The sequence below is a fragment of the Homalodisca vitripennis genome, chromosome 4, assembly GCF_021130785.1.
Source record: "Homalodisca vitripennis isolate AUS2020 chromosome 4, UT_GWSS_2.1, whole genome shotgun sequence".
In the NCBI taxonomy this organism is placed as follows: Eukaryota; Metazoa; Arthropoda; class Insecta; order Hemiptera; family Cicadellidae; genus Homalodisca; species Homalodisca vitripennis.
The window spans coordinates 104,198,641-104,215,714 of NC_060210.1; the positions used below are offsets into that span (position 1 = coordinate 104,198,641).

At 33.8% G+C, this 17,074-nt stretch overlaps 1 protein-coding gene across 1 annotated transcript in view; it reads left to right on the top strand.

The window, feature by feature from the left end:
• Positions 1-1,908: 1,908 nt before the first annotated feature.
• LOC124359865 (zinc finger protein ZIC 4) overlaps positions 1,909-17,074 on the top strand; it is an 87,422-nt gene continuing 72,256 nt past the window's right edge. The window contains exon 1 of the mRNA XM_046812971.1: positions 1,909-3,024. Within this exon, the coding sequence (XP_046668927.1) occupies positions 2,265-3,024 (760 nt within the window). The 5' untranslated portion in view covers positions 1,909-2,264. The remainder of the gene's footprint in view (positions 3,025-17,074) is intronic.

The following is a 17,074-nucleotide window of genomic DNA, read 5'->3' on the forward strand; positions in this document are numbered from 1 at the left end:
TTTGGGAAAATATCAGTTTTCTTGATCCCCGCCCTCCCATCCAAAAACCTTTCCTGGCTACGGCATTGAGAGGTCCTTACGGAAGTTTCCAATGTTTACCATTAAATTGTACCCAGTATATTCAGTCTAGATCTTCAAAGTAACTAAGGCTAAATTAGTCAATTATAGCGAAGGCCTGAGTAATCAATTGTTGGCCTGTCCCTTTACTCTTTGTGTGATAGCTAGGAGTAAGTAGCCTATGCTTATTATTCCGTGTCCGGCTAAGCAAACATTCTCAAACACCATTCTAAAAGAACTATTAGCCATTATAAATTGTAATAAGATAACACGAAAAAAGTCTTCTCAAAAAAGTGAAACCACAATTCTAACAAAATCTAACACACCCTAAAGACATTCGCTATTATAAAGAATTGTGAAAATCACTATTCGCAAAGGAATATGTAGCCTACATACTTTTAACAGCAAGAGAACTATTTAGTAAATTTCAGTTTTATGTTGAAATTTGAGGCAACAATTTATTTTTATTTCTCATGATAGAGAATTACGGATAAACCGTCTCTTAACAACCACGTTTACAAGTTACAGAATTTCATAAATAATAGTAGTCAACAACTACTAATTTACATTAAAATACTCAACTCAAAAATTAGGATGTAGCCTACATAAAGCTTGTGTGATTAGCATAAATTACTATTTGACATCTAAAAATCAACCTAAATGTATAGAATTTTGTAAATGTTTCTTATTTTTTTGTTGTGGAGTGGATAGAAAGGTATTAAGCTAAACCCGTTTCTTTATATAACTTATTAGGACAAAGGTAAAGAAACGGGTTATTGAAATGATCATAGGCTACGATATTTGATGAAAGTTCGTATGTTATTTTCCCAAAAATGTAGACTACATATGTAAACTCCCATAAGATTAGGCAAAAAAGATAATAAATGATGATTAAATTATCCATATAAGAGGATTAACATCGAAATCCAATGGTGATTACTTCACATTGGAACAGTGTGCTAATTTATTAGTTGTACTATTTAGACAATTATTTTAATACATTTTGTGTTCAAAATTCTACCTTGTGGTTAAATTTCCATGAAAATTGTGGTGCGATAGGAAATTGTGGGTAGATTTGTTTTGAAATACTAATCATAGATCACTCCCACTTCTTTTTATATATTGAAAATAGGCTTGGTAGAGTTGGAAGAGAGTTCAGGAAAGGAAGTATTGATATCCCATTTTATTTTATACTTGTCAGAGGAATTTAAATCCTGGAAATAGCCTAAGCCTACTCGTATTGATTCTATAATCAGTCAATATCTCACTATATGGATTCTGTTAAACTCATGAGGACATTTTTGTTACCGTATGATTTTATTTTAATTAGATAAATGCAAATATTGATCAATAACATATTAATTCAGTATCAAACATAACCGTTTACTAAACTTGTGTAAAGAAAATTCTCAAGATACTGAACCTGAATTATCTCTTAACTTAAATTAGAAGGCTCAAAAAATAGAACGAGTTTAAAACCCATGCTACATTTTCAGTTAACATAGAAAATATAGAACAAGTTTTATTATATTGGACGTCTAAATTCTTAGGCCCCTTTTTATTCAGACACTTTAACATCAGTTTCAATTTACTCCATCCAGCACTAGTGCTTATCATAATTAAATTGACTAGGTTGGCGTAACTGTTGACACAAACACAGTACTGGGGTCAGTAATACTGATAAGGGATGCTGAGGCACTGTCCAGCTAGTCCCGAGGTGGAGGGGGGAGGGGCGGAGTCTGCGCGCGCACCGAGCTGCCATTGGTTGCGCGTGCCCCGCCCCGCCAATCAGCCAACAATGCTCCAACTCCAGCTGAGATCTCAGTGGGTTCACACAGTCATGCTGTGAGAGCCGGGTCTTGCACTACTACGTGCTTCCAAATCCGTGATTTGTTTTTGTTTTTATTTTGTGAATCGGAGTGTATGAATGTGCAAACATTTTAAAAAATTAAGTGTTACCATCTCCGTAGCGATGATTTTACTGGAGTCAACTTTTCTAAAACCTTAAGAGGGTTAAGATATTGTAGCATCTCATTTGAAAATGCTTTATGTCCTCGTAGTGTGTTTTCCTGTTGTGACTGATATTACTGTTGACCCGCGGGATTCGTGTGACAGGGACCCACCTACGGTCAATATGTGACAACTGGTAATGTTCGTGATTTAGGTTTAGTCGAATGTCATGTCGGACTTGACGTAGGACTAGAAGGATGATCAACCCGTTCATGGAAACTTCTCATCACCCACACGGGCTGGCGGCGCCCATGGGTCTGAAGATGAGCCCCCCGCACCACGCCGCACCACCGGGTCCCGGGCAGATGATGGGTCCCGTGCAGGAACCTCAGCACCACTTCCACCAAGGGGGCAATCCCGGGTACCACCATCCCGTGGGGGGCCACCACCTCAACCACCACTCGGGATACGCTACCAGGGATTTCTTGCTCAGGAGGGATCACCAGGAATTCGCACCGCCCGCGCCCACGGGAGAGGTGCTGGGGTTCGGGTCGACTCTGCACCACCCGGACCCCGTGCACCACCAACACCACCCCGGCATGCGGCTGGACGTGTACCATCCGCGGCCCGAGGGTTACCAACCCCTGCAGGGCCCGTACGGCAACTACATGGAGCAGCCGGGGGCGTTCTTCAGGTACGTGAAGCCCGTGAAGGACCTGAGGTGCCTGTGGGTGGACCGGCCGGGGCCGCGCAAGCCCTGTGGGAAGGCCTTCAACTCGATGCACGAGATAGTGACACACCTGACTGTGGAGCACGTCGGCGGGCCCGAGTGTACCACTCACGCGTGCTTCTGGCACGGCTGTTCGCGCAGTGGCCGTCCCTTCAAGGCCAAGTACAAGCTGGTCAACCACATCCGCGTCCACACCGGCGAGAAACCCTTCCCCTGCCCGTTCCCCGGCTGCGGGAAGGTGTTCGCCCGTAGCGAGAACCTCAAGATCCACAAGAGGACACATACAGGTAGGAGACCAATCATCTGGATTCATAGACTAATTACACTACACTTCATTCCCATTCTAACGGAATAACGTGGCTTGGCTATGCATAGAATCACTCATCTTTAGTGGATGGGGCGTTGAGTGAACAGCAGGAATGTCGCTAACGTAAATTTCAAAATGAGAATCGCAGTTGAAAACGGTATTAAGTTAGTTTCATCAAACTTATTTACAATAATTCAGCAGCCATGTATGCCTTTCCTGAAGAAAACACATGTTTTTAATTCTGTTAGACAATTTGAATTTTTACATTATAGGCTACACGAATATGAATTAATAATATTATGTTTTTATACTAATATTTAATTTACAAAATTGTAAAGCACTATTTTCTTATATGAAATATAAATTTTATCAAAAAAGTCATTTCCTTAAATTCAAATTCGTATGAGCTTGGCTGTATTTTGTACAAATATTAGCCTAGCAAGCAAATACTATGAGCAATATTTCCTAATTAAAATTACTACCTTAGGAAATCTGAAAGCCTTAAGTCTTAGGATCCTCTTGCCGAGTTAGATTGTTTGCTTAATAACTTCCAAGTAATTTAACATACGTTAAAACAAATAATAATAATAGTTAAATACAATAACATATAAATAAATATAATATAACAAATAAACTAATTCTATAAAAATATTATAAGCACGTCCTCAATATTAAAAAAAGTTATGATGCAATTAATAGTAAGGGAACTCCTACGAACACTGGATTAAGACAATAATCTCTTGTAAAGATGACCGTCAATAAACTTCCATAGTTTACGGCCAGAAACAGAATTACAGTGTTATCAAAAGTAAAGACAAAGATACAAAATGAACTGTAAACAATGATAGAATACCGGTAAGGAATTAATGGTCTAAATAAATAATGACATTGAGCGTGTACTAAATATGAAATAAAAGAACAAATTTCAGATCTGCATTATTCACATTGGCACCGGCTTAAACTTTGGCCAGTATGGCTCAGTATTACCAACTGTTCAAGATATTTATTTTATTTTGTTATAGGGTCTCTCTACGTTAATGCAGTTTTAATAAGTGACACCGTAATAAATATTTATTTATAAAGGAAAAGCCTCCAAACCAATTTAATTTTTTTATATCGTTAGAAACTTTAATAGATTAGGCACCCGACACAGCTAAAACTAGAAGTGTTTCGTGCAAGGTTTTGCAATATTAGATTTTACATAAATGACAATATAAATATAAAAAGTGGTTTGAATATTGACGTATTTCTTGTAGATCACAGCATTTCTTAATCATCTTTTCATGTCTTTGAGTTAATGTTGATTTATATAGGGCATTGTAAAAATGTTTACTTATGAATGTATTCAATTCATGGAACTGTTAATGGAACAAACTGAAATTTACTTACACTTGCTTGCTTCCCGCCTTCAAATTATGCAAGAAATTTGTATCACAGCTCTAATAATCAAGTTTCAGTAGTAAAAATGACTTAAATTATGTGTAGTCCTTAAAATCTTAAACTCCAATCAAATGCTAAAAGTTTTTGAAAGATGTGCTTTTACAACCGACCAAAAAAAATTGTTGACATATATGAAAAAATTTCTTTTCTTTATAACACAAAAGGTGAAACACATGAACCACAATTATTTAAAATCAAATAAGCTTTCCAAGAGTATATTAAAAACCACTTAAAAAACTTTAAAAATCGTTCAAATTTTTAAGAGGATCAGATTAACATGAGAGCTTTAAATTATGAAATAGGCTACTACATATTGAACATAACTTAAATACAAATTTTTACATTCTAGAAACAAAACCACTACGTGACTTCTATTTTTCTAAGCGGCTACTTAAGTTTACTAAAAAGGCAAGCAATGAATCAAAGCGTCGGGATTCAAATAATATTCACCAGAGAATGAGCTGCACAAATGTTCACTTTCTATTTAAATGTTACAATTTAAACTCATTTCAAATTTTCCTTAGAATAATTCTACATTTGTATTTTCTGCAGCAAATAAATTTTAAAACGTATTGAAGTGAATAGTCTAATAACATAGTCCTATACTTTACACTTATTATAATTTTGTTTTGGTCGAATTCTAATGTAGTATTCACTATAAACTAATCTATCAGGTAATATAAGTGATATTTCGAAATCCTTTAGGGCATAATTGTCCGGGATTCAAATAATTATATTGTTTTGTAATATTCCCACGTTAAACGATCAGAAGGAACCCCCCAACAGTACAGCGGCTTCCCTCGCTTTACACTCCCACTTCCGGATCCTGCCAGCGCTGTACACACACATTCACGCGCAGAGCAAACTGAGACCTGACCTGACATATATAAAAAAAGGGTTAACTTATTCAACTTTGGTATAGATAACATGTAAAATTAATTATTTTACAAGTTATAAATATCTTGAATAGATTCAACTTAGAATACATTCTAGAAGCTCTGTTCTGATCTGTTCTTTTGTAACAATTGTGATTTAAAATACATTGGCCGAACAAAAAGAGAGCTAAGGAACATAGAGCATGTTTAAAATACCAACAAGAAGAAAAATCAGCCATGACAAAACATGCACTTCAAACTGGACACTCTTTTTCAAATGCAAAATTATTATAGAAGTCCAAAATAAAAATAATTTTCGATGCATACGAAAGAATTTTTATAAAGAAGAACCAAAATAATGTAATAAATAACGAACCTGGGCCTTATCAAAATTCACCGTTACTTTATTTGATCTAACTAAATATCAACTTAATTTTTGTATATATACATAGACATTCTGTCCTGTCATAGAATATTGTCTCCTTGCATTTTTAATGACATATGTTTTTATTTAGTATAAAATTGTTTATATTATTATTGTAACCACTTTTATTCAGTTATGTGGGTCTGGCACAAAGTAGGCTATACTAGGAATGAACTACATTAGAATGGCCATAAATATACACTTTTTGACGTATTTCCTTGATCATGTCAACAAGTCAAGCTGAGAATTGGAGTCAGAAATATAATTCACTTGAACCAAAAGTACTTATAGAAATATAATGCAAACCTACGGAATTGCGTTGCGAATCTGCGGGTAAATATTGATTATAATATCAGAACGTACAACACGTAAATTTGTTTCGAGAATTTTCCTTGAATTTCAAAGTTGTACATAAAACAGCCAAAAAGAAGCAAATATTAGCACATACGTAATATGAAAGCTCTCACCTTTATATTAGTATTTTGAGTATATTAGCTGAATAGTTGTTTTATAATCTAACCTAACATGACTAAGTCTACCTAATAATATGTACCGAGTATAATGTAATTAATATTAAGAATTTTTTTACTCTGTAAGAGATTTAACAATCGGATTTTGATGAAGAAAATGGGCCAATGACGGACGGATTCCTGCTCCAAAATGAGATCCCAGATTGTATGTGTAATTCTAGGCGTATGAAACATGTAGGCCTAGACATATATTGGATTGGCTATGTATGTAAGAACACTATATTTGTTGATGTGGAATATCGGTACAAATAATTATGTAGCCTGCCTTCGTATACATACACGGAAATCCTAAGATGATTAATACAATACTATGTTAAGAAATGAGTGTAGCCAATTATTGTTGTTAAAAAGTTATTACAGATGCAGTTGACTAATATGGAGGAAATATATACTGAAACTAATAGTTTATTGCATTAGTAAACTATTAATAGTCTACGGGCAAAGATCAAAGACGTGTAATAAAAGATACAGAACTTAGTTCAGAATATGAGTTCTTCGTAATTTTTCACATCGCACCAAAACTAACGCCTACTGTGTGATGCCCCTGTTTTTGGTATAGTATTTCGTTAGATAGCCTACGGATAGTCTAATCGTTATAACATAGGCTATTTCGAGTGCAGTAGTTTAGCAAGTCCTAATTTGTGATATGATACTAACTGTTGCTGTAGGCAACGTATAGACTGATATAAACTATTTGTTATTTTACAAACTGTTAATTTTTTAAAAAGTATACTATTTAAATTTGTTGGTTTGATGATTTGTAAGAATTTTAAGTTACCCCTTCAGAAAGGATCTAATCATTTTCATTTGAGAATTTTCTAACAATTTATTTATTAGTCGACCAACGGCAATGCTTTTTTAAACATTTGAAAACAACGTGAATACAAATTATATCATAATAATTGTAATTATTAGCTTTAATAAATATGTATAAAAATAATATAATCAATGATGAGTAAGTAGGACTTGAGCATAAATTTAAATATTGAAAACAACAATAATAAATCTTTAAATGAAGCAATAACAGAAATAGATACATCAGTTTAACGATAATAATAACAGTAAGTAAATAGCTAGAAAAACAGTAACAGTAAATAAATATAATAATAACAAACGTAAATATAATAAACAATTATATGCAATCAAATGATGATTCAGAGGGTGAAGAAGTCAAGACCGGGATGAAAAGGCAACCACCTTATTACTTAAGGTGTCTCTATTGTATGCAATTATAATAAATACACGACATTCTTATTTAATTCGTAAAAATAGGGCAACTACAAGAAGATTTAAATCGATTCCCGCTCTAAACGACAGCTTCATCTACAACTCGGCGCTCAACCAGCTTCAAGGCACAAAACTTCTGACAAATCATCCTCATATGGATGTAAATATATTCTCTTTTAAATTCAAATATGTTAGGCTGTTTGTTTACCTCTTCATCAGTCTATCATGCCATTTTTTGTTAAAACCATTTTTACTACCTGGCTAAACGTTTGACATACCTCTCGACTGTAAGATTTGCAAAGCTTAATCGAAAAGAGTTTGATTTAACATTAATTTTATAGCATTTAAAACCATTTTTTGTTAGATTAAAATTAACAATATTTAAGTAATTATTAAACTACGAATTATAAGTAACTTGATACAAATAAAAACGTATTTTAAACGTCAATTAGTGACAATGGTAACAAATATTCATTGTGACGTAACGGCGTTATGTTTGTTACACATCGGCCGTACACGCCAACACGTTTAGAGCCGATGTCCACGTAGTGGACATTGCCTTCATATTTTATTGACTCAATATGTATATTATAAGTAAAATAAAATGAAATATTAAAGCTACATTCCATACTTCCAGTAAAATACAGTAAAAATAAGCTCGATGGGATATTTTTCATACTCACAAAATTATAGCAGTTTCATCGAAAATAGTTTAAAACACATTTGTACTGTCCTACATTGATAGCCCTTGCTATTCGAGTTAATATATTGTTTGGATTCAATGTTAAGTTGTAATGTTGAAACATAAGTTCAAAAACAAGTTTTGAAAAATGTGCTACGCGTCTTTATGTTGGCGCCCTATACTCTTTTAGGGTTTGCTCTTTGGGATGAATAAAATACAAATATTTTGCTCCAACAGAATAACTTTGAATTGGAAATTATACTGTTCTACAGAATCTTCAAAATTATGTTTATTCTTAGGAATATTTTCAAATTAGTTGTTAAGAAATTAGGAAATTTTATGTAGGGAATAATGCTTCCCTTATTTATAAATAAGAAATAAATTAAGTTTTCAGATTGTAAGTTGTATAATTATCGTTCATGAGAGCTATAACGATCATATATTACGAGTTATATTAGCCTAAGATCCTTCCACGTGCAATACGACTAACTCTCCTTTTATATCTCTATTATGAACATTTCCCATGTTGACAATACTGTTTTCTTTCACAACAACAAATGTATTGCACTAAATTTTAAAGAATGTAGACTGAATATGTTACGAAAAAGACAATGTTTTTTTTTTAATATAAAAATTATAAATAATACTATCAAACTTATTTTGTTAAAAAACGTTCTAATTATTTTTATTATTTGTATTATCATTGAGTATTAATTATGCATATTTACGTTATCCAAATATAGAATACAGTAATCGAAATATGCAGGGTTTTATGAACTGTTTTATAAGATTCATTTTAGAGGTATACGTAAGAATGATTTATTAGAACAGTTTTAAATGCATTTATGTATCGTTGGAGGCCCCTCAATTAAAAAATAATGTATTCAATAAGTAGCTGCGCTATTTTAACGCTGTCTAATTAAGGGGATCGTAATTAGGGTTTAAACGTTGCGTCGCCGGGCCGCACCTCTACAACATAAAATGACGCAACCACTTTATTCCGAGATTTCCTACCTGAAAATATATTCCTACTGACTGGAATGCAATAAAAAAATAATCAAGTGGAAATGAGATACTATTTTTAAATGCTGGAGTAGATTCTTTAAGTCAACTTCCAGTCGTAACTCGAATTTTAAGGTAAATCCAAACGTTTTCATTTATACTAATGATCACATAGATGCTTGGAGGAATCAATGTAAAAGCGTACGTGTTGCTGGCACTCCCGGACCTGATTTAAAAGGACAGGAGGTGAATGAAGGTGATTTATCCTAATGATTATTTCGAAACTCAGCCGGTTAATTGAATGGTTCGAATGATTAAACTGTGCCGAGCCCTGTGAGATGGAAGAAGGAATTTCATTTGTTGACCATTACTGACCAAAGGTGTCCTCGAGGACGTCTCGGATGGAGGCAAGGATGTTTTTCCATGCTCTTACGGGCACGGTATTGGGTCCACATGCGGAGCTTTCACTAAATCTTGGACTACCAGGTTGCTTGAATTGGATACATGCCAACATCCACTCAAGTGTATGTGGTTGTAGGCGCTTGGTGGTATTTATTGGGGTGGTGGGATTTTACCGATTACCATTGCGGGTATCAGAGGTGCTAGAAGACACCTGGCAACACAGGTCCGGTGTAGGATATGGGCAATTTCATTCAATGGCCATGTATAGTTACGACTGCCCGTTGGAACTAAATGCATTATGGGGAAGAAACTTTATCAATCGTGTTATCTCATTTCAACTCGCATTCAGTAAGGGTCTAACTATTCCTTTTTTGAAGCCTCGAGGCTTGGTATGTCCTATGTAAATAGTTAAAAAAATTCCGACGATTCGGTTTTTCATATGACCAGCACGAATACGACTATTTTTGTAAGGGCTCGATTATTTATTTATTTTCTTTCAACGGTCAAAAACCAATTTACATTTATAAACTTATGGTAGATGATTAAATAATAGGCTACTTAAAGAAAATGGCCAAACCAAACATGCAACTGGACTCTAAATCAAATCTAGGCATAATTAACGTATAATTAATGTAATAAGAAAGTAAAAATTATAGTAAAAATTAGTGATAGTATTAACTTAAATACACTACTGTAAAAGATGTGACACCATATGGAGAAACAAAAGAGATAAATAATAACAGTGCAAATAAACTATATAAAGTAAACAACAATGGAAAAGATACTGTAAATGAATAACAAGAGTAAAATAAATATAGGTACCAACAAAGAAAAAAAACTATAAAAACAACCAATGCAAGCAATAAATGTAAATATTATAACTCGAAGTTCAAAAATATAATCCACTTCAAAATATTCCAGTGGAAATACGATGTTACGCTATAATTAATCTAGGATCTCCCAAATTCTCTGGGTGTTCTTCATGCTCCAACTCTTCACGTGATGTGCTAAATAAAATAAAAGTGTAGAACAATCCTGACATCCCATTTCAACCCAAACATTTACTTGGCACAGATGGATATTGATTCCCGCTGGGATAAGTGTACATAAATATTAGGAACGTGACTAGATAAGATAGACCAAAGTTTAAAAACGCCCCTAAGCCACCCTTCCTTGGCAGTAGAACAAAGATGTGTACGGTTCGTTGGTCACGCTTCTAAATTTGATAAACTGATAAAGAAGAAATGAGCACAGATTGTCTGAACTGAAAAGTGTGCAGTACTATTTAAAAAGTGTTATACGACGTTCTACTAAGGAAATAACGTCTTCCTTTATGAGTAAATTGTAATTGATATTTAAATAATTCAATTTCCCCCTTTTATAAACTAACTCTATCTCTAATCTTAATGCTTAACTTAAATGTTCTTTAAAGGAGGGGGATACTTGCATTATCCAGTACTGTTAGTGTCTTCTAGTTCTTACATCCCTCAGATTTAATAAATATCTCTCGAATTCTTTCCTTGTGTTTCATTTGTTTTTGAATGTTCATTTGATTTATACAGAGCTTACGATTCAATTTTCTTATCATAAGATCTAGTAATAGAAGTTTCTGGATCAATCTAACATATCAAGAACCTGTTTCTTTACCTCGTTAGTCTATGCATATCCAAGAGAACTTTAGGTTTTTTATTTGCATGTGCGCAAATTGGGTTAGAAATCTGTCAAGCCTCAGGAGCCTGTGTCTTTAGACTTTTGGTTTTCAGTATTTGTATTCCGATGCCTCTTGAGCCCAGACCTGTACTTCTAGTTCTACGACTTAGATTCAGATCTCTCTGAATCTATTGACATTCATAGTTTTTTTTTCTTATGTCAGTCATATGCATTGTGAACTAATACTATGTTTATACGTAAATATATTCTTACTCATAAATCATTAATGGAATTAGATCCATTATTTTTTTCTAACTCCAACTTATATTTTCTTACCCCATTAATAAGATTAATTTAAACACCTGGTTCCTGAGTTCATTATCAGTGTCCATTAAGCCACCCAAATGATTGATCAAAAGTTGATCAAATCATTAAAGAATCATCTTGAATGATGAAGCCTCTGTCTTTGTATGTGTACAGGCATGTGACATCTTTTGCTAACACAAACGATTTATTATATTTATACTTTTCACTTTAAAAAAATGCTATTTAGAAAAAATTTATGAATTGGCATGTGCATTGGTTATTGACTTATAATCTTGTTCGCTTACTTTATTCCAAAGAAAAGTTTAATAGTTTTATATGTGGTTCTATCCTCTCTTTTTCTTTAATTAAAAAGAAAAGTCCATTATAGGGAATAAACTACCTTGTATAAGAGTACAGACAAGAACAGACTTGAAAGGTAATTGGCTAGGTTTTCAACACAAACTAGAGTAAACATAACCTAATTTTTATTTCAACTTAAATGTTAAAATCTCAACGATCAATAAGATTTATTACTTTTGTTTAATTGTTTATACAATTTGTGAAAAATAGTGTATAAACTCATAAATTTCGACATATAGTATCCAGCTACGGATGCATTAATATGTTATAAATTATGATTACTTGTGTTCATGTAGTTAAAATACTATTTACAATATTTCTATTTTAGAAAATTGTCATAATTAATTATTACAATATATATTACTTACCATTGGTAAACAGTTTGTCAGCTGAATGTTGAAATAGTGTTTTTTTAGGTAACAGTATTTTTATAATAATATAGAATTAATTATAACAAAAAAGTGGGCAGTTAAAGTAGTATTAACGTACAGAAATTTATAACATTATAAGGGAATATCGTAGAACCCTACAGAGCATTTGAACAAAACGAATGAGTTAAGAACAAAACGAACGGCACTGGTCGAGCTAACGCTTGACCCTTTGACCCCGAAACGAGTAGAGTTCTTCCTCCTTAGACCAAGAGGAAGTTATATACCAAGTTTAAATTCTCTAGGTCCTTTCTATCGAGAATTAGAGAATTATCGCACGGGCGGACGGACGGAAAATGACACGATTTCAATAAGCCTGTAAAGCCCTCAGTAATGAGAGAATGTGTGGAGAAACTCAAGAAAGAAAGTATTCGTGCTAGTACATAAATCAATTCCTGCATTTCACATTTTAATTAACGTAATATGAAAGTTAATATGTGTAGCAAACATATACGAAACACAATCCTATCATTGAGAAACATAAACACATTTTATGAATACAAGAGTTTTAAATCGAATGTGCAGAAGGCAAATATGTTTCATAAACTTTATAAATGTACAGACGATTTATTTTAGTTTAAATAATGAAATTTAGTTCAATAATTAATGTTACATATTCAATTATGTACAAACTATTAAATTTCCTTTCGTAAAATGTTAAATGTTCTTGTCTGTATGTAAGCCTGCAATAAAAATATTATTGACGGGTAAAACACAATATTTGTGTATAATACGGGGTTATACAAGATTTTAATAATATGACATATAAAACAAGGTAGGCTATACTTATTAATTTCTCAATTATTACAATAACTGTACTTACGGCTCTTGAGTAAAGCTATCCTCTAGGTACTCCTTTGTGTAAAGTTTGTTATTGAGGATGGAAGGTTTGAAAGGATAAAAGGATTTCGAATATTTGCCATCGTTATAGGTTATAAAAGGTATAACACAACGTTTCGAGGATTGGAATCTATCTTCTTCGTCAGGTGGGGGAGGTATAACATACAAAAATAACGAACAGAAAGAAGTAAAGAAGGGAAAGAAAAGGGTTCAAACATATCCAAAAGCTGCTCGATACGTTGTGTTATATCTTTTATAACCTATAACGATGACAAAAGTCCGAAATCCTGTTATCATTTCCTCTACTATTAATTTTCCTCCATAAATTCATAAGACCTGATGAAAACAATATTGCGCGGGGGAGAGGGGGTATATCCGGGCCGCGAGCGCTCATGCAGGGTTAATTTATATGCTCTTTTCACTAAAGAGACAGAAAAATGTCCTTCAAGACAAGACAGGGCTATAGTTATAGGCTATTGTGTGGGGCACGCGCACGCGAGGTAGGCACGCCACCCGCCTGCGTGCCCCGCGCCGAGCACCGCACCACGTCTCGCCCGAGCGCAGCGAGCAAATCTGCACTGAGATGGCTCTCTTTGTTTGCAATCATCCGTTTTATGTGTGACAATTTATTATCTAATCATAATTCTAATTTTGGATCTCATTGAACAGATTATATTAGTGTCTCTCTCGATTTAGGTCAAATCATATCAAATTGTTTATTTGCAAACGTCAATCATTAAATCTAAAATTGTTACATTCATAAGACACACTTCAACACACACAACACACTTTCAACGCTTGTATCAGTTTCCTCATTGCGTGGTCTCTCAGTCAAATGATAGAAACTTGTCAAAATTGAAAAAGCCTTTGACGCCAAGTAGAGTTTGGGGCGATCTTTACACATTGGGCATTGAGGAATTTTTTAATTGAGTCTGGCAATCTGTTTGTAAAATTAACAACTTCCTGTGCAGGCAAACGTTCAAAGAGCACCGTTTTGTGTTTCTACGTACATTAGTTAGTTATCTCTGCCTCTTTTATCATGTATTTATCGTCCTTTGGTTTTAAGCTACGAAACAAAACGAGGCTGTTTCTAAACTGTAGAGACATGATAAAGTAAAGTTGACAGTTGCTAATTTAAAAAATTTTCTGCACTACCCTCCGAAATTCAAATTTACGATAATGTTAACTTATTTAAATTTAAAAACTATTGTAACGTGGTTGTGTTCACAGGCTTCCCACAATAATGATCCATATGAAAGGAGGGTGGATTAATTGAGCCATAATACGCCGAAATCAGTACATGACTCGGGCAATATTTTACTAAAATTCTTAAGACATAAAATTCCTGAGGATAATTTGGCACAAACATAAACAATATGATTATTCCCCGATCAAGGTGTATTCGAAGAAACTTGAAAGAGTAGACCGAAGTCCAGGACATTTGATTTTGATGAGTTTATTTGAAGTTTGATGCTGTTGAAATGCCAAACAAAAATCTTAAGGTAAGAAAAAACCTGTAGTTTCCAACTACATGTGTTTTGATTTTCCTATAAAACAGATAGTCGTGTCATCATCGTAATGCACACGTGCAGTAGCGATGATTCAATGTCATTGACACATGCCAGGAAAGGAATTGGACTGGTGTTGATCCCTGTGGGACACCATAGTTCAGTGCAGTTGGTTTATAAATTTGATTCGAATTTTTGCACTACCTTTTGTCTGTGACTTAGAAACGAACTAATCCATGCCTCAACTGCCGCGAATCTCTAATTTTTCTAATTTGTGGTCAACTCATTAAAATGCTTTATAAAGATCAAGAAACACACTTAATGAATCTCTATTCCCTCTACAACCATATCGTCAAGATTTACCATCGCATCAATTGTAGATTTTGTCTTTCTAAACCCAAATTGGTCCTTTGAAAGCTGGTTGTGTTTGTTCAAAAAGTTTAGCATTCTCAATAAAAACGTTTTTCGTATATATAGCTCAGAATGAGCAAGTAGAGAAAGGTAGAAAATTATTTATTGAATAAGGACTTTCATTATTATACTTTTATTCACTTTAGCAACTTTTAAGGGAGAGGAACAGACTACTGTTTGAAAAGATACATTAACTAATTTGGTAAGTAGCACATCGACATCAGATTAATTCATTACATTTTTAATTCATGAGGCTGCTGGACTCCGTCTATGCTTGGAGGTTCCTTATGAAAGTGATGAACTTGCCCACGAGCAGTTACTGCGGGAAATCTATTAAACTCGTTAGCGACCTCAGAGGCTTCAGTCACAAGTCTATCCTCATTTCGGACTTTTATTTGTTTACTGTTACGGTTATTATCATTTATAATATTCCACCCAGTTTTTTATATATTTTTGGAAAAAAGTGGTGGTTTTGAAACATCACACGCTTTTGCAGCAAGTATCGCGATTCTGTATGTTCTCTTTTAAACTCGTAACGAAGTTATAAACTCTAAGTCGTTGTAGTTCTATTAATTTCTGAAAAAACATGATTTCCCCAAGTGTACAATTTTTAATTATTTTAATGGGATAGCAGATATTGAAATTAAAATAATCGTTAAAAGTTTTGAACTCCTGTTCTACCGGTTGTGTCGCATTTCGAAAATTCCACTTTTCTTTGGAAAGGAAGGCGTTTAGGAGTATAATATTTTCTGGCCTTGTGTCTCTTATTTGTTTTAAATGTAAATATGTGAGTTGTAACCAATAGTTCATCACTGCTTTGTATGTTTTATATTTAATATTAATAAAAGTACCTAACTTTGAGTTCCAAATTCAAGGTTTATTCGATGCTAGTAATAAAATTGGCATTTAACGATGTTTACTTCAAGTCTTTATCTCATAAGAATACAAGACTCATCAGAAGAAAAGGAACGAATATATTTCATTGAAATATTTTAGAGCAGATACACATAAAGGTCGCCACCGTGTAGCCAGACTTTTACAATTGTGAGACTGAAAATTATAGAAGAGAATTCTCTAGCTTTTGAACCGTACAATGAACGGCTTGCTCCGTCATCTAAAGACGTGATAGTTGGAATTAAGAAACTACAGTAGGCACAATGGCTTTTATCCTAATCATCGTATGAGTTTAATAAGCATCTTATGTATTCTAGGTCTAAAACGCCTATATATCTATAAAAGGTTCAATATTTTACTAGTCATATCCTACAGCAAGTTAGTGTTATTGTTGCACCTATATTTAACAATAACGTAGGTTAGTGACGTAGGCTAAAATAATAGCAGAGTTTTACTGAGATACACCTAACATCTATACCATGCTATTGCTATTCTTAGTGAATATGCTGTGCAAACAAAAAAGTCCTAACTAGCGCTGTATAAACGTACATGAATCTGACTTGATTCTCACTTAGTGCATGGTGCACGGTGACTACAGTACAGTATGTAGTACGGGTACGATTACCTTATAAGTCGAACTAATGGCTTGTCCTTAATTAGAGGACACGCCCTGTAGCCGACTAGAACAATGTTGTATTGTCAACATATGGCAGCTAATCATCTGTCTGCAATCGTTTAATTGTTGCCAGAGAAAGCTTTAGAAGCCGATAATGATGGATCGTTGTCGCTAACAGTGAGACATACAAAGCACTTTTGTCTCGATCCTTGTATCTTTCCTAGGGACGCGTATAGCGTGTACCATGACGTTTCATAATGCGTACATGTTCTTATTCGGGTCCAATTATGAAAATTAGCATACCGAAAAATAAATAAAATCAAAATAATTGGTGATAATACGTTTGTTCGTATGTTTTTAATTTCATGACGATATTAGGATAGCGTAGTTTACATACTTTACATTTTTTTGTATTATTATTATTATTATTATTAT